The sequence below is a fragment of the Cryptotermes secundus genome, unplaced genomic scaffold (assembly GCF_002891405.2).
Source record: "Cryptotermes secundus unplaced genomic scaffold, Csec_1.0 scaffold1031, whole genome shotgun sequence".
Taxonomy (NCBI): domain Eukaryota; kingdom Metazoa; phylum Arthropoda; class Insecta; order Blattodea; family Kalotermitidae; genus Cryptotermes; species Cryptotermes secundus.
This window is the reverse complement of record NW_019718628.1, coordinates 775,657-802,643: the sequence shown is the minus strand read 5'-3', so window position 1 is coordinate 802,643 and position 26,987 is coordinate 775,657. Positions and strand designations below refer to the sequence as shown.

Sequence of the window (26,987 nt, the reverse complement as noted above, 5' to 3'; positions counted from 1 at the left end):
GTCTCTTAGAAAGAGCTAGCCTCAATCTGGTCCAGTGATTGAGGCTAGCTCTTTCTAACGGACCCAACAGAATAGGTTTTTCCTTCACCTGAGGACGGAAACAGATCCAGTTTCCGAAACGTCGTGTTTTTATTAGTTATCTTAAAAACCAGGACGATGGATAATGTCCAAAAACCCAGTATATCAATGTAAATATTTCTTGTCGGACTGTTTTAATTTTAAGTTATTATAAGCGCTCAAGATGATAATAAATATGTCAAATTGACTGCTGATTGGTTAACTCAATAGAACGTAGATCTTATTCAGGTGTTAAAGAGTCGCTCAGACAGTCACGAAATTCTCATAAATTTACGAAACACAAAAGCTCATTTTCTTGCTTACAAGAACCTGATAATTGTCCCTATACTGAGCCAGATTAATATAGTTCACGCTCAATCATCTTATTTCTTTAAGAACCATTTTAATATTATCCTCTCACCTATGCCTATGTTGAGAGCCAGGGTAGCGCAGTCGATATAGCAACTGGCTACTTGCTCGACGACCGAGAGTCCGGAATTAAGAGTCCCGGTGGAGTCAAGGAATGGTTATCTTGTACCTGTCGTCCAGACTGGCTCTTATCTCCGGGGGTAAGGCGGGCTGAGCGTGAAGCTGACCAGTCACCTGCAGCTAGTGCCGTGGTCAAGAAAACGGGAATCCATACGTCCACTTCCCCATACGCCTTCATGGCGCAGTGTTTAATTAGTTAAGCACAGAGGCAATTATATCTTACCTATGCTTAGGTTTCTTTTCAGGTTTTCGTAGAACACTTTTTCTTCGGCTCCTACAAGCGTTTCCCTTCCCTTCCCTTCCATGCATGCTATATATGACGTCATTCTCATCCTCTCTTATTTTGACCGTCCTGAAAATCTCTGGCGAGGTTACAAATTATGAAGCTTCTTACTATGCAAGTTTCCGTTACTTTCTCTCTCTCATTCGTAGTCCTAGACATTCTCCTCAACACTCAATGTTGTTCTCATAACGTGAGAAACCAGGTTTCACACCCATATGGAATAACAAGAAAAACAATAATTTTATATTTTAATCTTTAGTACATTTTGTCATGACAGACGGGAATGTAAACATTCACTGCATTTAATTTGTTCTTTAATTATTCTTAAACGTACCCCTTATTTATTGTCTTCTTCCTGAAATATTTGAATCTCGCCACATTTCCAAAAGACTTATTAATTATCTTCTTGTTATAACTTCGTCGTGCACTCCGGTAATGAGAACTGTAAAGATACTTTTCTTCATTTCGCACGACAATAACAATTTGACGAGTTTAAACTGATTTTACCTGTAGACACAGGAAAAGTGACATTACATGAAGATGGCGACTATGGCAGTTTTATCTGCAATTGTTACAAATCTTGAGTCGAAATATAATATATCGTAATTTCTGAGTAACTGACATAGTTTATTTCTGACGAGATTTCAAATCTTAATGCAGGTTTATGTACTAACTCACATCAGAAGTACGATTGTGTAAGTAGTAACGGGGCCACGCGGTAGCGTAGTTGGTTGAGGCACTACGCTACAAGCCAGAAGGTCGCAGGTTTGAGCCCCGATGAGGTGGATTTTCTTTTTAATTGACCTAACCTTTCCAACCTCACCATGGCCCTGTGGTCGACTCAGCCTCTAACAGAAATGAGTACCAGGAATCTTCCTGGAGGTAAAGGATGGCCGGCCCGTAAGGCTGACAAACTTACCATCATCTGTGAGCTGATTGTCTAGATAAAGTAGGAGTCTCGACGTCTTACAACCCTATGGATCTCCACGGCCTCTTTACATGGATAGCTTTACTTCTAAGTAGTAACTGAATCGATTTGAATACTTTCTTTTGATCGTCATTGGATAATGATACTAATTTGAAGCACAAATATGAAACTGGTTATAATGGATAATGTATCTTTTCTGTAGATTAATTAAATTGTAAGCGTAAATTTGTCCCTTTGCCTAACTATTTAAGAACTACGCCATGAAGGCTTATGGGAGAGTGGATGTACAGATCCACATTTTCTTGACCTCGACATTAGCTGGAGGTGAGTGGCCAGCTTCACGCCCCTGTCGCTTTACCGCCCTCCCGTGGGGTGGAAATCCCAATGTACCCTTTGGTTAGGAGGTTTATTTTATTCATCACATTTATTTTATTTTATGGATATCATATTAATTTTAGTGTAAAATAAACTGTTTATAAACAGCTGACCTACGTAGACGGATGGAGGTATTTTATATATTATCAGTAATGTGAACACAATTATTCAGTGCAGAACTCTTTTTATCAGAAAATAATAGAGACATATCATTTTGAAACCAGTTGGACATGCCGGTAAATAGAATATTATGTATGTTCTATGTTGTGGTAAATTTTCTGATTTGACTTTTATTGTATTTGCAATCATGAGATTAAAATAATCTCAAATAATAATTGCTTTTGCACAAAATTATCTGCTCTTATAAATACTATCCCCACTCTTTCGGCCTAATAATATTGTTGACCAATGACGATTAGAGGCGGGAATTATTTCGGCCACGTGGTTAGCAATTGGGCCAATCAGATTGCGGAAGCACTTTTTCAATCTTCCCGGCTTCAGCCATAGTTGCAAGCAAGACTGTGGCGTGTCGCGGTTTAGCAGGCTTGGTTACGTTCGTTCCATATTTCTGTCTGTTGAGGTTGTTGGACTATCTCGTTTGTGTGTGGACGGTGCTAATAAGTTTGTGATTCTTTCACGTTGTAGTGTGTAAAAGTTGTGGACACTGACGAACTAATAATGAGTAAGCTGTACGTAGGGAATTTACCAACGGACGTGAACGAAGGCACGTTAAGACAGCTTTTCCAAGATCATAGTTTATCGTGTACCACGATACTAGTAAAGCGTGGTGGATATGCATTCGTCGAATGCACGGATCAGGCTACTGCCGATAGAGCGATTGACAAATTAAATGGTACGTATATTTTCATGGTGTTTTCATAACGCAGCATGATAGTATAACGTTTACAGTTAGTAGTAGTTTTGATTATTGATGCAGAGAATTGCTTAGGGCACCCATGCTTTCGGCCTATCACGCGCTACATTCTTTTCTCACAGGATCCAATATGGCTGCCAGTTTTAAGCTGAAGGTCATGTGCTTAGTTTTGAGGTGCGTTATAATATCTGTAGTTACTGCATACTTCTCGCTTCATTGATATTACACCAGTTATATAATATTTGTATTGAAGACTGTTTTGTCAGACAGTATTGATTTCTTGTGAATGCGTTACGTGAAAGGAGCAGTTGCTCCAGGACCAGCGCTAAGCTAATGCCGTAAAACGCCGGTTGCCAAGCCGCTCGAAATTAGGCCTACAGGCATCGCCCGGTTGCCAAGCCGCTCGAAATTAGGCCTACAGGCATCGCCCGTGTCACCGAGATCAAGTGACTTCCTTTGTTGCTTATTTGAAAGAAAATGTAAAAGTTTTCTTCAGCGAGCATGCAGTTGATGTCAGTATTTGTAGTCCGTACTGTATTTTCCAGTTTTATAAATAAGCAGCTTTCTCATGTTTTCTGTGAAATATGCACATTTTGAATACAAGTTTTGAGCTGCACCATGATATTTGTTTTGTGTACATTTCATAGATAACGGGCAGGCCTGTTTGTTATTCTAGATGGTGAGAATGGGTTCACATGTTTTTGTAACCTGTCATGGCATGCTGCAAGTTATTAATCGGTTAAGGTGAAATATGAATGAATACAACCTAATATTTATATTTACACGTGAGTTATATTCATCTTGTAGATGTCATTGCCATTGCACGTGTTTTTAATATAAACCTTGATTAGTCAAGTAAGGTACAGCATTCAAATTTTAAAGATATAGTCACTGGCTGCTACTTTTTTTATTTTAGAAGTTTACTAGAAGCATTAATTGAAATGTCAATAAATAGTTTCTAATGTAAATTTAGACTGGGATTTACTCCCTGGTTCATCTTTAATTCTTTTGTTTTGGCCATAGCTTCTTTGGTGCGTTAGCAGTCAAAACAAGAATTAGAAGACTTCTTAGTTGCACTAGAAATATTTATTCTCAGTTCATTTGAGTGTCACCATTGCCTGTTGCTTCATCTTTGGATGTAATGTTACTAACTTTAAATGGACTGCTTCAGGGGATAAAGCATGGCTTTCAATTTGCTGTGCAATCGCAGAGCACACTAATGCTTATCATTAACATCAAGATTATTACCTTAAATTGTTCAGCTTAATCTGCTTGTTTAAGTGGCAGTGAGTCTTTAAAAAGAACTTCATATATGTAGGCAACAGAGGCCACTTAGTCACATCACTCCTTTTTAAATTTTATTTGGAATGAATTAGATTTTTTAATTGCTTAATTGTGCCCATACAGTTGTATCAAACAACTGAAATTCCATGACCATGCCAACTTGCACAAAATTTGAGTTTTGTTAATCTGCTAGACCTAACAAACCATTCTTGAAACTATCAGTTGTCAACAAACCATTCTTGAAACTATCAGTTGTCCTGATTTTTAATAATCTGAATTTCACTGAAGGTTACTAGTGCTAACCAAAAGCATTCCAGCATACCCAGTTCAAATATATCACAGTTATGTAGACATGTTCTAATTGTACAACATGTAAGTGAAACTTATCACAGAACTGGAGAAGTTTAGACTCGTTATGAAAATGTAAACATACTTCATGAAAATTATGTGTGAAGCAAAAGATGCTGTTTAAAATTGCTGATTGTCATATTTTGCTGATGCTTCAAACAGCTAAGGACACTATTTTATTTTTTATTAAACGTTACTGAAATTCTTGCTAGTTCAGCGAGTCTGACCACCGCTAATATTGCACCTTCTACCAGAAATCAGATATTTTTTTAACTTCTGTCACAAGACTTGATGGTTGATAAGGAAACCAAAACCTTGAATGGGGAGACCCCAGTTAAGCTTTTAACATTGCATGACAGTGTTACCATTAAAAGTTTGCATGTGGTAGTGGGTATAACAAGTGGCTAGGGGCTGGAGGACACAGGAGTCGGGGTTCGAGCTAAAGTTGGGGCAAGAATTTTCTCCACATCCTCCAGACCGGCTNGGGGGGGGTCCCCCCCTTGGGTAAAGTGGCAAGGACGCGAAGATGACCACTCACCTGAAACTAGTGCAGAGGTCAATAAAATGTGGATCTATACATCCACTCCCCCATACGTCTTCATGGCGTAGTGCCTAATTAAGCAGAGGAACAACTTTACCTTATGTTGAATTTTGTTAGTTTAAAGGTAAGCAATTTTTATTGCTGTTAAATTTAAGATGTTGGATATTTAATGTGATATAATTGTTAGTACCTTGTATGTTGAAAACAAAAGCTTGTCCTTGAAGCAAATATGAACTTAATTATTATTTGTTTTCACTGTATTGAAATGCAACTGGCGTTCATTTTAATACTCTTATTTGGGTCTGTCTTTGAAGAAATAGTTCTGTGATTGGATTTGTAGATACATGAAACAAGTTAAATTAATCTTGAGGTTTATTCAAGTTTGCAGTGAAATTATTCGTTATCTGAAATTCCCAGTTGTCTAAATTTTAAATTCTGTTAATTATGTACTTACGTATTCATGGAGCTGAACCCTTCTTGAGGAGCTGCCAATTCTGCAGCTACTCAAGAATTTCCCAGCATTTTATGGAACCCGAAGGTTACTGTTCACAAGAACCCTCCACTGGTCCCTATCCTGAGCCAGATCTATCCAATCCATACCATCCCAATCTGTCTCTCTAAGATCCATTCTAATATTGTCCACCCACCTACGCCTCGGTCTTCCCTGTGGTCTCTTTCCTTCTGGCTTTCCCACCAATATCTTATACGCCTTCCTCGTCTCCCCCATTCGTGCTACATGACCTACCCACCTCATCCTCCTCGACTTGATCATTCTAATTATACTTGGAGAAGAGTACAAGTTATGAAGCTCCTCATTATGCAGTTTTCTCCAACCTCCTGTCACTTCATCTCTTTTCAGTCCAAATATTCTCCTCAGCACCCTGTTCTCAAACACCCTCAGTCTATGTTCCTCCCTTAATGTCAGAGACCAAGTTTCACACCCATACAGAACCACAGGCAAAATTATAGCTTTGTATATGCTAATTTTTATGTTTTTGAACAGCAGACGAGAAGACAAAAGGGTCTGGACTGAATCGTTGCAAGCATTACCCGAGTTCAGTCTCCTCTTAATTTCCTCCTGAATCAGGTTTTGATTTGTTATCGCCGTTCCCAAATATCTGAACTGTGCAACATTTTCAAAACTTATGTTTCCTGTCTTTACTCGTATGTTATGATTTTGCCCTGCATTTTGGTGAGCTTTCATTTTTAATATCTAGTTTTAAAATGTATATCATATGTTACTGATGTCGGATTGTTTTAGTCATGTCCATATTTCTTGTGTTTTGGGTGCATTAAATAATTTACTGTCATAAGGGTGCTGAGGAAACGTAGTGTTGCGATTCGTTGAATTAAAGGTTATTTCAAGGCCCATTGAAAGCTGTAATCATTATTTAGCAGGGCCCTGCATCTGCACACTTGTTTCACTACATGTGCACAAGTGTGCTGCTACATGTTTTTAACGAGTATGTTCCGAGAGATCACAAAGATATCTGCCCAAGTTCTGCATTCTGTCTTAATGGAACAATGGGAACTTATGTTCCAGGTTGTTATAAATTCAAAATCCTGCCTTCAGTTCCCGCGATATATGTTTCTCTCAGGCAAGGAATGTGTATTTGATTCTCCTTAACTTTGTCTTTTAGAGACCAAATAAACCATAGTTCTCAAAATTGGCTGTTATTAAAATAAAGTTGGTGTAATTTCTTGTCACTGAAGGAATAGGAATTTTAAATATTTAAATTTGTTAAATAGTTAAATGACTTTTTAGGAGTAAAAAGTTCTTTGAGATGAAAGTTTTGGCAACGTATATTATGTTTGGTGTGAGTGGTGGTATTTTGCCTCTGGCAAGACGTAAAGAATGTATTATTGGAAGAAGACCATGTGTTCAATACCTTACTTGTGTTGTAGTGGTTTATGTAGTGTCATGGATTTCAAATTGCTGTATGCATGTTTATCTCCAATTTAATTGATACCCCATTTTATTAGATGATTATAAAGCGAATGCATATATGTATTTTTTAACATTTTGTTCAGAATTGTAGCTTGTTACATTTCTAGATATGAGATTTTACGTTGTGAATTGCAATGAAATCCCCTCATCTCATTTTTATTAAATTTTTATAATTATTTATTTATGCTGTCATAATTTTATGTAAGTCCAAGATATTTGTTCCAGTTAATATAAGACAAAGTGACTTGTTTATTGGCAAACTGTAGTGTCTTGTTTTGTATTTCTGCTCTGACCTTAACCCCCATAAGAGAGATATGTACCTTAATGGCAGTTTGAATTGAGTGATTTGGTTGAGTGTTGTATGGCAACAGAAATGGAAGGACGCTAGAAGTTTACAGTAAGACTGAAAGGTGAAAATGAGTGATCGCATAATATTTTCCTCAATAAGTTGAAACAGGTGTCTGTTGTATGATTTGTGATTTACGTCTGCTCTATTTGGTGAACGGTATGGTCATTATCGTGCGCTCGTCCAGGTCTAGTTCAGAATTATTTTAATTAACTCAACATAAGTAAAGTCGTCGAGTTTATATCGTATCTTCAGCACTAGATTTGCCTACCTTAATTTTGAGTGCAGTTTGCTTGCAGTGAGATGGTTACTGTTTTGTTCCGACTTGATGGACCAACCAGGTGTATAGCATGTGATGGTGGATTATTTAGAGTCTTTGGAGTGTATTCTGCCATTTATTTGTTGTTTTGTATGCTTCATATCCAAGCATACTATCAGTGAGTCATCATTTGATAGAACAGGTTTCGAATTTGAGGCGACAGTGGCAGCGATTTGCAGTTGACTGTCCGGAAGTTGCAAACATAAGTCAACTGCTTCAACACGTTTGGAACAATGACACTTTATACACATCGCCTGGCGTCTTGAAGGTAGAGGAATACCCATAGGGCAAGGACTTGACTTCTGTTATGTCGCGGCGCCAACGAAATTTTGGTATAGTGTTATGTTCTCGCCATAGTTAGGCACCAGGATTGTGTTTTAGCCCGTAATCTCCATTTGTACCATGAACCTAACATGACTTAACGGTTTGTGAATTACTGTTTTGTCGGCATGTCTAGAAAATTTGCAAGGACCCGCTATTGTTATGGTTAGTTGTCGGTCTGTACAAGGTCATTTTTCGTTATTACAAAAATCGTAATTTACACGAAAACAGATTAGTTACACAAACCTGTCGGTTGATCTCTTAATGAAGCTACATTTTTTATGATTGTTGTCGGTCCATAAATTTCCATTATAAGTTTAAGCTCTCGTAAGATTATATAGTTTTTCGTTTGTAGGGAAGTACTTTGCTCTTGGCTGGCAGTCATAATTCCATAAGATGGATGCCCTAGAAAAGGGAAAATGTGGCATTAAATTTCCTTCTCAGGCGCTCATTTTTCGGCAGTTTGAGTCTCGGTGGCACTTGCAGGACAAGTTTGTCCAGTCCGGTGAGGGGAGCCAGCCAGACTACCGCGGGATTTACCAGCATGGAGAATTTGGTTGTTAACGTGGAATATTTTGTCTAGCACCTAGCAGGCATGCAACTATTGTACAGCTTCAAGTTATTCCCTTCCTCCAGGTCACCCCCCCCCCTACCCGGGCTGAAAATTTTCCGGTTCCCCCTTCCCTCCTTCTTGGAGTAACTTCGAAGAAGGGTTTGGAGGTATAGACGAGGGTAATGCAATAGTGCTTTAATGCACAATGTCTCCTTCTCTCTTGGACACTTGTGGTTTAAAACCTCTTTGCCTGTCGAGTGCAGGGGGACGGGTGAAGGTAAGAAAAGAAGGGTCAGTTTCAAGAGAACGAATTGAAGGTTCCGATTAGCATACGACATATGTGATCTTGGCCAGGGGCTCTACCTGTGGAGGAAGAATAACAAATAACTTGAAGAGGTGACTGACAATCGCTTGGCAAATTAAAATCGTACTCCTAGAGTGGTCAGTGCTTTTCTACCAAAGAAAGCAACCAATAAGCAGACTTGACACTGCAGATATTAAATACATTTTTGTTGGGAAATGACCGTTTGTTTCCAGCAGTGGCTAGTACTTCAGTATTACCAACATGAATAGGGATTTCTTTTTGGATTTTGCCCAGTCTGTCAATGTAAGGAACTACAGTATCTGGCATGCTCTGCTTCTGTGCTGAATGGGAAAGAGCGAACTGTCATTTGAAATCGTTGACTTCTTCAAATGTAAGCTGAGGTATATAGTAGAGTGTAAGGTGGTAGGCTGGGGTGTGGGAGGCCGTTAGTTTTCAGAATTGTATCGCTCACTACAAGTAGTGTCACGTGTGCTTGATTTGTAAGAAGGGTTTTGGATTGCCTGTTTGGATTTATTGCACCTTATACATTCACAATTCGGGATTTACAGGTAATACAGCGCTATCGCTGATCCTGCACATCTTACAGCCCACCGTTACGAACTAGGGTTCTTAGCCTACGCTAGCCGTATTCTGGCAACGGATTTATATCAGTCTCACTCTCACTTGAAATCACATGTGGAGTCTTCTTTTCACAGCCTAATTCCTTTCTTGACATTATTCTGCAACTGCGAATTTCGATGATTTGACTCCATTCAGTTCCTTTGCTCCCTAGCTCATATCCCGGCAGGCTGGCGCCCCGAAACTGAGCTTGACTCTGTACTGCTACTGCCAGAGCAGAACAGAACAGAAGCTTACTGCCGACAGTCAGCCGGCACAGTCACTCCTGGCATCGGGGCCCCGCAGGGGCATTCACGTGGCCTGTCCTGCACAATTTACCATTCACACGACTGCACATGACTAATACCGTATATAACAATTTGCCTAACATTACGGTTGTACATTAATTTTGCTTGAATATATATGCAAATGTTTAGATTGTTATGCCTGCTTAAAAGAATATGGGAGTTATGAAAGTCTTGGTATCTGATGTTAGTTAAATAACGTATGAAACTATTAAAATTGTAGAAGTTGTTAAATTTCATGTGACTTAAGAATGGGATTGAAGTAAATGATAGTGTCTTGGCATTCATTGTCTAGTTCATTTCTGAGTGAGTTTTCCAGATTCGAGTAACAGTAACAACTGAGGAGCTTCGCTTATAAACCTTGACTTGTTGGATTTGGTTTATTGCGTCTTATGAAAAGATAGGCTGCGTTGTTATCGGGCAACAGCACTTTTTTTTTTGGGGGGGGTTATCAGCAGCCTCCTCGCCCCTCCTCAGGTCTGTCCAGGGATGGGTGTGATATAGTGTAACTACGGAATGAAAGAGTCCAGCAGTGAACCATCCCACAAACATGACGGCATTATATGTACCTTTGCAAGATAACGAGTGAGCAGGTTGGTGTTTTTTTAGCACTGTTGCCTGTTGCCTGTTGCCTGTTGCCATAAGGTTTTGGAAGACCGTAGTTTATTGTATGATGACATACAGTAGTGTATGCTGCGTTCTGTGTAACTTCAAAATTTGTTGGCCATTTTTCATGAAACGTAGTACGAAGATAATGCAGGAGGATGGCCTCGTTTGTATTGTTTACTTTGGCCTTTGCCTTCAGAGACTACTCAGGGCATTTTATTTAGATATAAGTAGTGTATGGCGAATTTCAGGTAGCCCGGATGGCTCAGTCGGTATAGCGACTGGCTACGGGCTGGACGGCTGAGGGGTCAGAGTTCGAGTCCCGGTAGGGTCAACAACGTCGTCCAGACCGGCTCTGGTGCCCGCCCAGCTCCCTATACAATGGGTACATGGGCCTCGTTCCCCGGGGTAAAGCGGCAGGGGCGTGAAGCTGACCACTCACCTCCAGCTAGTGCCGTGTTCAAGAAAACATGGACCTATACATCCATTCCCCGATATGTCTTCATGGCGTACTGCGTAATTAGTTAAACATAGGGACAACAATGTAGTTTAAATTAGAGTGAATTCATTATTAGTAATTCAGAGGTTGCTAATTGGTTTCAGTACATACCATAAGAAGCATTAAAGTTTCTATGTCATTTATTTTTATAAGAGAGCCCGTATTACATTAACCTGTAGCTAAATGGTTGCTTAGTGATAATTAGCTCGCAGCCGCCATTCCCTCTTTTTTTGTATGAGAAAGAATGGCGAAAGAAATTTCTTTGGACCCTGAGCAAAAATGAACAGTTCAACCAGTTTCTGTCCCTGCATATACACCTATCCGCTGTTATCTTTAGGTTCAGAGCTGCAGAGCGCGACAGACTGATGGATACTGTGCATTGTGTGTAGTTCTGTAGATTTCCTGGTAGATCTAAAGCTTCTTACCCAGTGGGTGTCGGGAGGTAAAGATTACCATGGCCGGAAGCTGACTGCTTTACTCGTGTTTGTTTGTAGCTGGGATTAGAATTCCTATTTTACCTTCGCGTCCCTTACACGTCGTCATGGCGCGCTGCTCACACGGTGGGCTGTTTCTTTCGCTGTGTTCCTGAAACGTGTGAAGCTATTGTTGTTGGTTCAGTGTTGCTACTGTGTTTAATGCAAAACAAAAAGTCCGTGGCCTGTAGTCCGCAAACGAACTCTACCAACCGAGCGAGCGACCGCCGCTTGCGGTGAAGTTGCAAACTTTTTCGGAGAGAGGGTGTCACGTGGTCAGCGCTACGAATCTCCATGGCTGTTAATCTCGGTTTTGTAGACCTGAGTATTTTAATGCAAGTAGCTTAATTTGAGTAGAGGAACATGAAAATGGCGCCCAGCAAAGCAGGTAAGCCCGAACGACTCGACTGAGTGGTTTAGAGATCCTGACACATTTTCCGGAAGTCTCGGGTCCAAGCTTGTGCAAGAGATTGGTTACCTTTGCCCAGGTTTTCGTGAGTTTCCCTACTAAGGGAACCTGTTGCCATCGTCTTAAGGGTGTCCTACCATGGAGGTAGCAGGGCCCTCCGAAACGTTCGTATCACCCACCAGACTACACGGTGTCATAAGCCAGAAAACCACATTCCATGCCTCCACCGCGAAAACTTGAAATTCCATACGGGATTTTGAGATAGCAACAACACGAATTGGACTGCACAGATGCAGAGGTAAATGAGAAGGCATATGCCCGCTTAATTTATGAAGTCGGGGTTTAATCTGGCGAGCCGCAATAGCTCAGTTGGTATAGTGACGGGCTACGGACTGGTCGGTCGGGGTTCGATTTCCGACAGAGGCTAGAGATTTTTTTTCAAAGCGTCCAGACTGGCCTTGGGACCCACCAAACCTCATATCCAGTGGATACCGCGACCTCGTTCCCCGGGGGTTAAGCGGCCGGGACATGAAGCTGACCACTCCAGATAGTGCCGAGGTCAAGGATAGTCGAGCTGTACAGCCACTCTCTCCCATACGTCTTCATGGCGTGGATTTTAAGTAAGTAAGCACAGGGGCAACTGTACTTTTTTACTTTAGTTTTAGTCTAGCTTACTTGGATAAAGTAAATGTCCGAAGCCACCACTTCTGAATTACAGTTTTCAATAGACATGCAGCAAACTTTTGAGGTGTGTAGTAATACAATACGCATGACAATTTGGGCGCTTATGTTGTTAACGAGATTTGCTTGAAAACGAAATTGACATGGTTTCAGCAAGTTTGTTCGTGAGTTTTATAAAACGCCGTTCAGGCCTATGACACATATACGAATAACAAGGAAATGTGACTGCTCTAAGATCTGTTGATAATAATTATTATAATAACTAAAGAACTGAGGAATTGTTAAATTGGATGTAAGGGAATATTACGAACTTACACACTATTTATGAAACATCCTCATCGTATCGAATAATTACAGGGCGACCGCGCGAATTTCATTTGTAATCTGGATGTTGTTAGTGTTTATCAAAATTTTGCCTCTCGCGTTATTTATGGTAAACACCTCGTTTGCAGGGCTTACAAAGCGAATTCTAATAAAGTAGGGTGACTTGCCTGTTGGCAGTAATTAAATATTATCATTAGGCTGAACTCGGTTTACCCCGTGACAGTTTTCCTAGAACTTTGAGTCGTAATTGGTGTTTGGGGTTTATTTATGTAAGACGGCCGAGGTTATATGCGGCTGTTTGTCTGTACACTTCAGAGTTCCATCAAGATGAATGGTACAGATGATATTTCAGATAGAATCATGTGATAGTGTATTGATAAACCAGTGATATCACGTGTTCAGCTGTACATCCGACACGCCGATGTAAGAAAATACAAATTTCAAATCACATGCCTGCACATTTTCCCATGACTTTATTACACCAACAGATTATTAAGAAATAATGCTTACAGCCCAAAGACATACTTCAGCAGTAAAAGATAGACACTTAATTCTAGGTCTGGCGTTTATTCTGAATTGTCATATTGCTGTATATTTAACAGGTGTCACATGAACGCTGTTGCCTTAATTAAACTTTGGCCTTCACAGAGGACCAAGCTTCGGAGGAATTAAGGTTATCCCAATAGGTTCCATTTTTCCTTCACATCTTCCACGAACCCAGACATTCTTGTTGACCTTTAGGGTTTTGTTGGCCTTTAATTGTTTTGCTGTGTGTGGTGGTTCATCTGATGACCAGGCCTAATGTTCCTCATCACTTCCGCTCAGGGAGGAAGCATTTTTATGGTTGGATCGAGAAATGATATTGCATTGTTTGTTGCTTCTGGGATATTAAGAATGTCTTGACCGTTACTCATGTAACTGATATTGTGCTGTTAAATTTAAATATGGATCCCGGAAGAATATCCATGAATTCCAGCCGGTGATTTTTTTAAATTCAGTTGGAAGGGCGTCTCTTCCCTGTGTTCTGAGCCAGTCGGAGGGTAACATGAACTGGAATGGACATTGAGGCCAAATCCCATCTCCTGTATTCATAAAATTTATCAGTTGCAGTTCAGTGTTGGAGGACTGCTGTTTGGTGACTAACTGCATGGTCAAGGTTAGAACTACATTTAACCTCGATACCAGGTCCTGCTTCCTTTGTAGACACTGCTTGTTTGTTCTTGATATGCTTTAAGGCATAGTTGAGTTGGTACTACTGCGCATTTGTTCTCTTTTCCAATTTTTGTCAAGTCTCTTCTTCACCTTCATAATGTAGACTTTTCTGTCGTATCAGTTAATACGAATTAGCAAACACAAACGTCATGAGTACTGGAACGTGTAATACGAGACACTGCACGAAATCAGATTAGCATAGATGTGTTTGCATAATACTGTGTTATGATTTGGGTTCATAAAAAGTGAAATAATACAATTTTTGGTTAGATGCAGATAGTATAACTCGCCGAACTGTGTCCGGAGGACCCCAGTAGCTGAAAATGTAGTCTTGGTACCTGAGGATCTGTACGCAACAAACTTTACATTTAAACCTGTGTAACGTATGTCATAACCTGGAAGCGTACAGTCTTATGTGTGAGTCCTATAAGGTCATTTTTTATTTGGAGACTGAAGGAGCAGTCAGCAGTTCTTCTCCCCTTTTCCGACAACAGGTAGCCCAGTTCCTCAGGCAGATAATAGACTCACCAGTTCTCCGTGTAAAGTTCGAGGTTGTCGCCATCTGTTACCGGAACTTGAAACGAATTGTCACTCGGGCAAAGCCGTGTAATATGTCACGAGTTTACCTGAGTTTACCCTCCTTAAATAACACAAGATATTTCGTAATAGATGTCAGAAGTGGTGTTACGCTCATGTCTCTTAGCATGGCACTCGAATGGAGTTAGTGATGTACACATATAGTGTTGCTTCCGCTTAAAGAGCTGTAAGTAAAAACAGAGCAGGCAGAAATGCGAATAAATGTATATATGCATTTCGTACCCTTTCTCAGATTTTTGCAAAGTAACAAGTTTAGCCTTCGCCAAATCCTGGCAGTCTGTGTAGGCGCACTATCAGCCTCTTTTGTTTTTAATCAAGAAGACAGACGAAGTGCAACATTTCTATTATACAGATGTTGTAAATTTCATTTTCTATGATTTTTGCGCATGAGAGTTGATAGAAAATGTAAGTCGGCAGAAGTTTGGTCTAAAGTTGGGCAAAATGGCGGCAGAGTAGGTGCAGTCAACTGGAATCTCTCAGCTTGCTACATTCTTATTTAAGCCTCATGAAACATGTGAGGATGCGTGATATTTGGGAGAATAGTTTTCATTCACTTTTCTTTTTTCTTTTGGCGAAAAGATAGACTAATGTTATTGCTCTTCCCGGTGGATGGTCACATTTTATCGAAAACAGTACCTCACGGTGCAACCGCTGCAGCAGAGGGCACGACTTGCTCGGAAATGAATTTTTAGTCGCACTGACTGGAGTACGCGTTTCACAACCGAACTCCTTGCAATGAGTCCCAGAATTTCATCGCAATCACCACTGAACCCTGTAACTGAAATCTGTGCTTAGCCGGTCTGATTCATAGGGTGTGTCATAAATTTCGTCTGTCCATACTCCCATCATACTCCACGTCTACCATGTTTTGTTTTGAAATATCCTCGAATTCTTGTCCTCCGCGGAGAGAGTGGAGTAACCATGCCTGTAAGGCAGTTAATAATTAACCTGGCTGCACGTTGGAGGCCATGTATTGAGTGTTTTACTGAGCACGTTGGTCTACAGCAAGGGTCTCCAAACTACGGCCTGCGGGCCACATCCGGCCCGCGAAAGAATTGTGCAGAAATGCGCAAATTGAACTAATTTTCCAATAAGTACTGGTAAATGCGATTACGAGCTTATTGACCTGACATATTATACTGCAGTTCGATGGCTTAGCTGTGGAAAGGTTCTTTCGCGCTTCTTTCAGCTCAGGAATGAAATTGATATATTTCTTACCGAAAAAACCATCACGAACCATTTTTATCGGATACCGAGTGGCTTTGGAAATGAGCATTTTTGCTGATCTGGTGAACCATATGANTTTGAAAGAACAATTTCGGAAGCGCTTTGCTAATTTGGATTCCAGTGCTCAGGAAATTTGATTGTTTCAAAATCCGTTTGACTGTGATGCTGCAGACTTCCGAAGTCAAATTTAAATGGAAATTATTGAACTTCAGGAAAATTATCATATTAAAGACAAATACAAGGAAGGAAATTTGATCGAATTTTTACATTTCTGAACTCTGAGCAGTTTCCAAATTTAAAGAAATTTGCTTGTAAATTTATCTCCATTTTTGGAACGACATATCTGTGAGAACAAACTTTTTCCCAGATGAAGTACATCAAGTCGAAATACAGGGCAAATTTATCCGATGAACATTTAAAGTCGGTACTTGTGATTAGCGTTTCAAAATTTGAACCTCAATTTAATCAGATTTTAAGAGCGCAGAAAGAGTTCCATCATTCACATTAATTGTTTTATTATAATCTGTGATGAAAATATGAGCATTTGGTACTACTGTCTGTTGCCATTAATATACGATAATTTATTCTCACGTACTTTGTATTTAGTTTATGAAATTCTGTGCTTTCAATAAAACTCATATGCCTAGAGTTATTACTTTCTCATTTTATCCGGCTCGTTGAATGTGCTGAATTACCTAATGTGGCCAACGTTTCGAAAAGTTTGGAGACCCCTGGTCTAGAGGCAACAACAGACACTTGTTTGCTAGGCGCTTGGTTCGAATGTCGACGAGGACGCTGACTACCCTGAGGTAGTGCCTCGAGGTAAATGCTGAGATAATACTTCGATTAGGCCACAACAGCTTCCTTCTAGATCCTTTCCACTTCATCCCATCCTACGCGATATAGACTCGATACTGAAAGCATTATTAAAGAACCAACAAAAAAATCAGACATCACTGCATGTTCATTTAGTCTCCTGAATCTCTTTCCCTTTGAGTTTCGTTTTATTCTAATTTTTGTATCCGCGTTGCAAAGTATGGCAGTCGAACTTCGCCACCTTTTGGAATGTTGTATGCTCAGAACTGGCATTCTTAAAGCAGTTTTAAATGCTCGTTATGAAATGAGGTATATTTATTTTTTTGAGTCACTAGGACCTACAGGCATCTTTAATTACAATATATGAGGAATTATGACACATTGTTCTAAATGGATTCATCAGTGTCGACAATTCGACATGAATTGAAACTCACAGTGTATAGAAGTACTGTTAAGAATTACATAATACAACATTAATATACTTTAAATAAATTTTTTAGGGCACTGGCAGTCAAATGTTTTGTCATTGGCTATATTTTGTATAAAGAGGGTTTGTGATAATCTTTGTACGGTAACTGATTTCAAGCGATAGTTATCTCTGATGGATACTGTAAGATAGTTTCTTATATCCATAGATTTTAACGTCCATGTATTTATCGTCCGTCAGTATTGCAACACTTGTTTATTCACTACTTAATTCTAATTTTTAGTTTAACATTATACACTTCGACACTACATGTTTCGGCCCTAAACGGCCAACTTCAGGTGTCTTGATATGTCACAAATATGTTATTAAATTGTGTTAAAACTGCTGCACTGTGTTAGTCCGTGTTAAAATCACACGCTGTAGTTCACTTTTCAAGGTAAAACAATCAAATCCATTAAAGTTTCTAGGCTACGAACGTGAGGGGCAAGCCGCCGAGACAAAACACCCTGGACAGACATACATTTATGAACAAGGGATGACACCCCGTGTGAGGTGAAATAATATGCACCAAAATAACGTGGGTATAATAGAAACTTTAATGGATTTTATCTGGTTTTACTCTGAAAAGAGGACTGCAGCGTGTGATTTTAACACGGACTAACACAGTGTAGCAGTTTTAACATATTTGTAACATATCAAGACACCTGAAGTTTGCCGTTTGGGGCCGAAACCTGTAGTGTCGAAGTGTATAATGTTAAACTAAAAATTAAAATTAAGTAGTGAGTAAACAAGTGTTGCAATACTGACGGACGATAAATACATGGACGTTAAAATNTCCGTGTTAAAATCACACGCTGTAGTTCACTTTTCAAGGTAAAACAATCAAATCCATTAAAGTTTCTAGGCTACGAACGTGAGGGGCAAGCCGCCGAGACAAAACACCCTGGACAGACATACATTTATGAACAAGGGATGACACCCCGTGTGAGGTGAAATAATATGCATCAAAATAACGTGGGTATAATAGAAACTTTAATGGATTTTATCTGGTTTTACTCTGAAAAGAGGACTGCAGCGTGTGATTTTAACACGGACTAACACAGTGTAGCAGTTTTAACATATTTGTAACATATCAAGACACCTGAAGTTTGCCGTTTGGGGCCGAAACCTGTAGTGTCGAAGTGTATAATGTTAAACTAAAAATTAAAATTAAGTAGTGAGTAAACAAGTGTTGCAATACTGACGGACGATAAATACATGGACGTTAAGTTAAACAATTGCAACAGGATGCTGAAATACAGAATTATCCATAGATTTTATTAAAGAAATAATTTAAAAGGAGTGGAGATTGTTAGAGTGCGTTTTTCAAGCCGGTCTCTTGACAATGGCGGATGTAGCGGTCTGCGAGTGTACATGTCTCTCTTACAGGACTACGATGATACTGTACTGAAGGTTTAGCAAAGGACCCACAGCCTGAATGTGACAGGATCTGGTTTTCCAATTCTTTTGAGACGCTTCATAATAATGGTCTCACCCTAACTGAAATGCAGTTTGCTGTTTCTGAGTCCGATGAGGTCAGGTGTGCAGTTCATCATTCTGTTGGAATGGTGGGCTCCATCAGGCGCTGGAGATGAGAGGACCTTTTTCAGGTTTTTGCGTTTAAACTAATGCACGAAATTTAAAGAGATCCAATTGTGAGGAATTTATTCGAACTATTTGATGAGGTTTGCCACAACGATTATTTTTATTTGTGTACCATGGTTATTCATGCTATTGTTGAAATGATATATATTCCACAGACACGACTAAAATTAAATCATGTAAAGGACAGTCATTTTATGGCTTAATTTAGTATATAAAGTCTAATATATTTTTAACACGAATTTGCAGGAATTGGTTTGTATGTGTAATAAATTGACACCAAGATCAGTGAGGTTTATGATACCACCGTGAAACGTATTTGGAAAATCTGGACCGCCTCTGTGGTCTAGTGGTCAAAGTTTATAGCTACACATCCAGAGGTCCCAGGTTGGATTCCCGGCGCTACCAGATTTTCTGAGAGGTAGTTGGCCTGCAACGGGGTCCACTTAGCCTTGTGAGGATAATTGGGGAGATATTTCAAGGAAATAGTGGCTCCGGTCTAGGAAACCGAGATTAACGGCCATGGGGATTCGTTGCGCTGACCACGCGACACCCTCTATCCGCTAAACTTTGCACTAACTTCGCCGACAAGCGGCGGTGGCTCGGTCGGTATAGTTCGCTTGCGGACTACAGACCACGGAGTGTTTTTTTACTTTAAATAGGAGTACAATTTTCTACACTTGATCAGACGCGGGGGACAGTAAGTAAAACTCACATTAGCAATAGTAAGGCTTCTGGGCCTAATTTGTGTATTGGGACGCAATTAATATTTTTCTATCATTGGTTTAATTAGTTTATTAAATGCATTAAGCAAGTACCATGAATTTATAGAATATGCCTGTTATTGTTGTGTTGACTCAGGAGTAGTGTTTTCGGACCCAGAAATGATGCCGTAAAATTCTTTCCTCTCCATTTAATGTTCTGTTTTCAGCAAAAATATACATAAGGCGCATCCTAAGATACGCCGGACGAAGTGTCTTAGAAAGTAATAAAGGCAGTGTTGGCCCCACCTGGAAGATTGGAACTCCCGCCGTGTCGTTATGAAAACGTAGAAAAAATATTTAGTACTGCTTTTGATGGAAAGACTGCCTGGCACGCATTGGGACCTGTACCCTTGTATGTGAAGGCACAGGCGTGAATGGGAGAGAAAGCTACGAAGATGTATGCATATATGTCTGTATGTATGAAAACCACGATTCATCAGGATGTTTGCTCGTGCGTGTGCTGGTCTTTGGTTTTTAATTGACTTGTTAATTTGCCGTTGTTTTGATTTAAGGTAGTATTTCATGTTTTGTAAAGTAGTTGGTATAGCAACAGGCTTGACCGAGGAGTCGGGGTTCGAGTCCCGGTATAGTCAAGAATTTCCTCAAGAATGTCGTCCAGACCGGCTCTGGGGTCCACCCAGCCTCCTATCCAATGGGTACCGGGGGCTTTTCCCCCGGGGGTAAAGCGGCAGGGGCGTGAAGCTGACCACTCACCTCTAACTAGTGCCGAGGTCAAGAAAATTTGGATCTATACATCCCACTCCCTCATTAACTTTCATGGCGTAGCACAGGGACAATTTATATGTTTTTATTTCTCTTTTCTTTTTCGATGCAGGATGCAGCATTGCCTTGATGTGTTCCCTGTACACCCCGTTTGGCGGGAAGACTATTTGGCACGAAGGGCGTCCCTGATTGTTTTAGTCATAGATGAACTCGCAGAATGCAGTTTGCTTGCTGTCACACACGCTGTTGCTGCTGTAAATTGCCTCTCGTTTTCTGTGTTAACAACCCAAACGACGCGTAAACTGAGTTATTGTTTGATGTGCTGGTTGGGCTTCAACCATTGTTTGTAAATAGCAGTTCTTTGTAGATCTTGCAGATCAGATCACGGCTGTGAAAAACTCGAACAAGATGTAACCCTAGCCTGACTAGTCCGCTGTTTCACGTGGCTCGACTATTGTAAACTGAGCCGAGGGCTATTGGCCACTCTGCATCGTTCACCTGTGGGTCTTCGTAGGGGCGAACAGCCGTCTTCCAGATTAACAGAATTGTTAAGAAAGACTGGGCATTATTTCGTCATAGTTACCTACCTACTTACTTACTCATGGAGCTGAGCCCTTCTTGAGGACCCGCCAATTCTGCAGCTACTCAAGAATTTCCCAGCATTTTATGGAACCCGAAGGTTCATCACCGTGTTCACAAGAGCCCTCCACTGGTCCCTATCCTGAGCCAGATTTATCCAATCCATACCGTCCCATCCTATCTCTTTAAGATCCATTCTAATATTGGCCACCCACCTACGCCTTATTATTTCGTCATATCTTATAATAATTTTTTTTTGGGAGGGGGCTGTAACGCTCTATGGCACTTATCGCCTGAAAGCTATACACAAACGAAATTCGGTAGGGTAGCCTCACAAAAGTGGAAATGGGTCTCATGCCGAAGTAGTTCTTACGAATCATATTGTAAATGCCTTGTGTATTATAAGTAATTACAGACGTTTCGGAGGAACATACTGCTTCCATATTCTGTTCTTCAACCTCGGAGATGGGAGACAGTATGTTTCTCCGAAACGTTGGTATCCGCGTACCAATCTGCACGGCGTCATAACGCAAAACAGAACAATACAAATATTCACCGTCGTGAAAATATAAGGCGTGTTTCTGATGTTTTGCTTCGCATCTCGTAGCAATAGCTCGGAGGGAAACGTGTAAGAAGACGTGTGATTTCTGTCGGCATGGATCGAGCTGGCTACGGGCTGGACGATGGAAGGGTCGGAGTTCGAGTTCTGATAGAGTCAAGAATTTTCTCTTCTTCACGTCGTCCAGACCGGCTCTGGGGCTCACCGAACCTTCTATCCAATTGTTACTGGGGGCTCTTTCCCCGCCGGTAAAGCGGCCGGGGCGTGACGCTGACCACTCACCTCCAGCTAGTTCCGTGGTCAAGAAAACATGGGTCTATACATCCGCCCCCCCCCAATGCGCTTTCATGGCGTTGTGCTTAATTAGTTAAGCACAGGGAAGTTATTGTATTCTATTCCGTTGTTCGAGAAAAAGGATATTCTGCACAGGCTGTATGGAAGGTGCTTCAAAAATACGTTTTAGAAGTCGTAAGACTGACAGTTGTACGAGTAAACAAAAGAAAAGGAACGACACGAGCATTCGAAATTTGAAACAGTGCGCTTAACGGTTTTTACACATATTCGTGAATCAAGTTTTCGAGATTTCACGCCTTTTCTGGAGTTTCCCTATCTGTCGGGATAATATGAAATTATTAACAGCATTATTCGATAGTGGGGCCCATATTTTAAGGACAATCTTTCACAAGGTTTATTTTTGTGTTTAATGTTAATGCAGGCCGTCATTGCAAATTTGTCACATTCTGGACACAAGTTTGAATTTGAATGGCAACGAGATGGATAATGAGATCCGTTTTTTACGGCTCACCTAGAGGAAGTCGGAAGCCATTTTCAGTCCCCTGGCCGCTGAGAGAACCGACAGGCGAAGCAAGGATGCGAGGAGTATGCAACCTGAACAGTAAGAATGAGGGAAGCTCATGCAGGAGGGTACATAATTTTAATACGACCAACGATATTGCAGTGAAGTGACGAAATCTATTTTATAAAATTTGGAAGTCGATGTTCTAATGCGATATCCTAAATTCAATGTTGATAGTTGTTCTTTATTGGTAAGTTTGAGACATGTTGTGTTTAGAACATCGATTTTCGGGCACCTGTGTCACTAGAAGACCTGTTGCGGTAAAAGGAAGTCCTGGGTTCGAATGAGTCGGTGTTAGGGAGGCGGAGCGGACAGCCAGCCAACCACACTGCCCTGGGCTGGAACTGGTTACCTCATTCATGTCATGTGCATGATGGATGTAAGGCCACTTGCTCGGAATGCCCTCCGACTTGTTTTATTTCTTTCTATCCCTGTTCACTGTTGAAGATGGTGAAGAGGCAATCCGTATAGTGGAGCTCCTGCTTGGAGCAGTATTGAGTAAGAAACAGATAGTACATACATCACTCTTACCCAGAGTGTTATTAAATAACTAGTAACTTGCTTCGCACCCTGTACGGTCTATTTCAAACATTCCCTGACCTTGCCTCAGTGCATAGGCTCCAGGATCGCTCATCTTGTAGGAGCGTAGGATTTCCTAAAGCCGAAATCGCGTAGACCCGTACACGGGCTTCCATTCCCTAACCGAATTACAAAATCAACATCGATAAATAATGTCTCATGTCTCTTTTAACCGGCTTTCGGCTGATTACAAGTGGATTTTAATATGTTGAGCTGTATTTGTAGCGACCTGTGTCCAAATCATTTAACATTCAAGGTCAGTCAGCAGTATATAATGCCTTCCCTCTGTGTGTGTGTGTGTGTGTGTGTGAGGGCGGGAACGTAACTGGTCACGTACTGCTGTACGCCAGGGCTGTTAAACTGCCGGCTGTGCGTGTAAAAATTTCATAAACCACGAGCCCATAACTTATTTTTATCAGATGTTGAAAATATATAAGAAAACGATTTATATTTATAGAGGTATAGTTGCATTTTATTTTTAAATGGCTGTTGCGAACTTATTTGGCCAGTGTCGTTATTTGCTGAGAATAAAATCAATTATAGGCTTTCTCGAGTCACATCACAGATTAACAAGGCAGTGCCGTCAAACTGCCTAAATATGGAAGAGCGGATCCTCCATCTGTTACATGTACAGCAAATCTCGTGTCAATATCAGCGTTTCTCAAACTGTAAGTCCGCGATTTCAACATTCCCGATGAAAAACTACGCAATCGCCCAGAATATGCTTGTATATATGGCGGACATAAAGGAGACAGTTGTTCGGTTAGGCCTTTGCTATAAGAGGATTACAGTTAAGTTGTGCATTTTCCCAGTCTTCCCCCTTCGGTACTCGGACAGTTGTCTAACCATTTCACGGGTACCAAGCACAAATGGCCTTAGGTCCTTTAATCTAAATAATTTAATTCTGAGTTTCCATATTTGTATAGCAGCAAGTGACTTTTGTGTGAATGTGTGAACACATGGGGGGGGGGGGCACTATGCTACAAGCCGGAAGGTCGCGGGTTCGATTCCAAATATCAATGGATTTTTCAGTTGGCCTAATCCTTCCAGCTGCACTGTGGCCGTGAGATCGACCCAGATTTTTAACAGAAATGACTGCCAGGAATCTTCCTGGGGGTAACGGGCCGTCGGCCCATAAAGCTGACAATTTCAACGCCATGTGCGAGTTGACTGTCTAGAGAAAATGTGGGAGCCTCGACGTCTCACAACCCTATGGGCCTCCACGGCCTGTAAGAGGGATACCTTTACTTTTTTTTTACCGTTGTGTGAGAACACACGAGCAGCGTTTAGCGGCATGCCTGTTGTGCATGAAATTGAGTACCAGATCTTGTTACTTCTAAATGTCGGGTTCACGCTAAAAGCAGTTCATGTTCGTTTGGTTTGTGCTATTATGGACAAAATCACGTTAAGGGTGGAGGAATGTGTAACCGTGCATGTTTACTTCCTAGCACTGTCTTTGACCTTTAGTGTGTAATGATTGGTTCCAAGAGGAAGTAACAGGGGCTGAAGAAAATTACATAATGAGGGGCAGCTTAATGATTTTTACCCTTCATTCAATAACATTAAGCTGACCAATTCGAAGACAGGATTAGTGGGTCATGTAGCATTCAAAGAGAGACGAAACTTGAAGGGAGAAATAACACGGGAGACGGAAGCGTATGGGGAGTGATAATATTAAAATTGATCCGCAAGGAATGATTTGGGACTTCCATGGTTGGAATCATTTGAGTCAGGATAGGGGTCAGTGACGGGCTCTCATCAACATAGAAATGAAATTTGAGATTCCATAAATGGCGGATTTCTTGATTAACTGAGCGACTATTAGTTTTCCAAAAACGACTTCGCTCCGTGGAGTTAGTGGCGGGAGATAACCAGTAGAGATTATCGAACTAACGCATTACTCTAATTTCATTTAAACGTCTTTATCCGAATGCTGTAGAAATGCTAGCAGAAATTTAATGACACGCCTAACTTACTATTCTTATCAGAATCTCTTGACAGGTTTTTTTGCAAATGTTAGACTTAACATTTAGATTTTTCCCCCTCAAATTCTAGTCTTGGCGTAACCAAGCCTTCTGGTGTCTGTTTTTTGTATTCGACTTCGGTCTTAAAAGGGGGTCTATTTGACAACAAAGGATTCGTTCGTCACAACTTCTCAAACGAAGTCCAACTTATAGACTTAAGCCTTGTCGAGCCACATTGGTGAAGGCTATTTGCAGCAAGTTGATTGAATTATTATCTTTCAACGTTTAAAACCTAAATTTCTAAATAAAATGAGACAAATCGTCTATAGCAAGGTGTATACAACATATTTATATGTACTGCCCACTTTTCGGATTGGGCGTTTGTGCCCGCAGTGAATCCTTTTTTTTATTATTAATTTACATTTAAGTCGTGAATTTCCCTGTTACTTTGCGACAGAAGAAAAATGTTGCTGGAAGATATTAATTTTTGCTTTAAGAAAAAGTGGAGTTTCCGGACAGAATTTTAGAAAATAGTGGACACTAACTTTGAGACTAATGAATTTGCTCGTTGTACCCACCAGTTGCCCGCGAGCCAGAGGTTGAAAACTGCCTCCGTTTGGTAAGGTGAGGCTCGCTAGGTAGATCTATAATACAAAACTACTTATTGGACCCTTTGAGGATAATAGAAATAGGTTCGCAATTTCAAGTGAATGGCCGAACTGTTCGTTGTCTACGGACCATGTATTAGAATCGTTTTCAGATTCGTATATAAAATAGGTGTATGCACTATAATTTGCTAATACGAATCAGAATTAAATTCATTAGACGAATTTCTGTATAGACATCCATTAGAAAATATTGGTAATCGAAAGCCACAACATAGACTGTGGGTGTTTGGGAACAGGGTGTTGAGAATGTTTGGACCGGAGAGGGATGAAGTGACAGGCGGTTGGAGAAAACTGCATAATGAAGAGCTTCATAACTTGTACTCTTCTCCAAGTATAATTAGAACGATCAAGTCAAGGAGGATGAGATGGGTAGGGCATGTAGCACGAATGTGAGAAGCTGAATGCATGTAGGATATATAGGATAGCCAGAAAGAAGGAGACCACTGGGAAGACCAAGACATAGGTTGGTGGACAATATTAAAATGGAACTAAGAGAGATAGGATGGGATGGTATGGATTGGATTGATTTGGCTCAGGATAGGGACCAGTGGAGGGCTCTTGTGAACACGGTAACCTTCGGGTTCCATAAAATGCTGGGAAGTTCTTGAGTAGTAGCACAATTGGCAGCTTCTCAAGAAGGGTTCAGCTCCATGAGCGAGTGAGTGAACCGAAAGCCAGATATTGTAGTTTCGGAGGTGGAACGTAACGGATAGAGACAACCTGTACGATGTGAGTTAATTTGTGCACGTTGCTACGAGGAACGTGCAGTGTTGCATGGAATTACACGTTTCATTTGTGCACGTTGTACGACGGACGTGCAGTGTTGCATGGAATTACACGTTTAATTTGTACACGTTGTACGAGGGACGTGCAGTGTTGCATGGAATTACACGTTTAATTTGTGTACGTTGTACGAGGAACGTGCAGTGTTGCATGGAATTACACATTTAAACATCCTACCGTTTTAGAGAAACGAATATTAACGAAAACTTGAGTACGTATCAATTTGTCCGCATCTTTCACTCTGTTCCTTCTGCCGACGCTTGCACCTTAAACGCCGGTTTGCATGAGACTGCTTGTTGCATACCCTCGAGTCTAGTGCAGAAGCGAAATCTGCTGGAGAATTGACGAACTAATTCTAAGCATATCTTCGCAAGATTATTGCAATTAACAGCCGCAGTTTACTGGTACAAAAATGGTTGCCTCACGCCTTCACCGACCTTCGCACCGACCGTCTAATCTGGACCTAGGGTATATAGGGCACATTTACACGTTTATCTCCTGTGATTGGCTGTAGCTGCATCTGCTGCAGATTGTTGGGTTTCAATGCCAGTCATGCGGTGTGCATTTATCAGGGGAAATGAAATTGCCATTCGTTTCATTGCAAATGTCATGTTGTCGGAGCTAAACGCCTCTTACGCCGCGCTATAGCTCAAGCGGTTAGTCGCTGGCTTCTCACAGCGGCGGCCCGGGTTCGATCCCGGGTCCGA

The 26,987-nt window shown here is 40.8% G+C and overlaps 1 protein-coding gene across 2 annotated transcripts in view; it reads left to right on the top strand.

Annotated features, from left to right (window-relative positions):
* The first annotated feature begins 2,657 nt into the window (after positions 1-2,657).
* The window catches only part of LOC111862558 (insulin-like growth factor 2 mRNA-binding protein 1), a 197,484-nt gene continuing 173,154 nt past the window's right edge, over positions 2,658-26,987 (top strand). For both annotated transcript variants that reach the window (XM_023848062.2, XM_023848053.2), the window contains exon 1: positions 2,658-2,985. In XM_023848062.2, the coding sequence (XP_023703830.1) occupies positions 2,811-2,985 (175 nt within the window). In that variant the 5' untranslated portion in view covers positions 2,658-2,810. The remainder of the gene's footprint in view (positions 2,986-26,987) is intronic.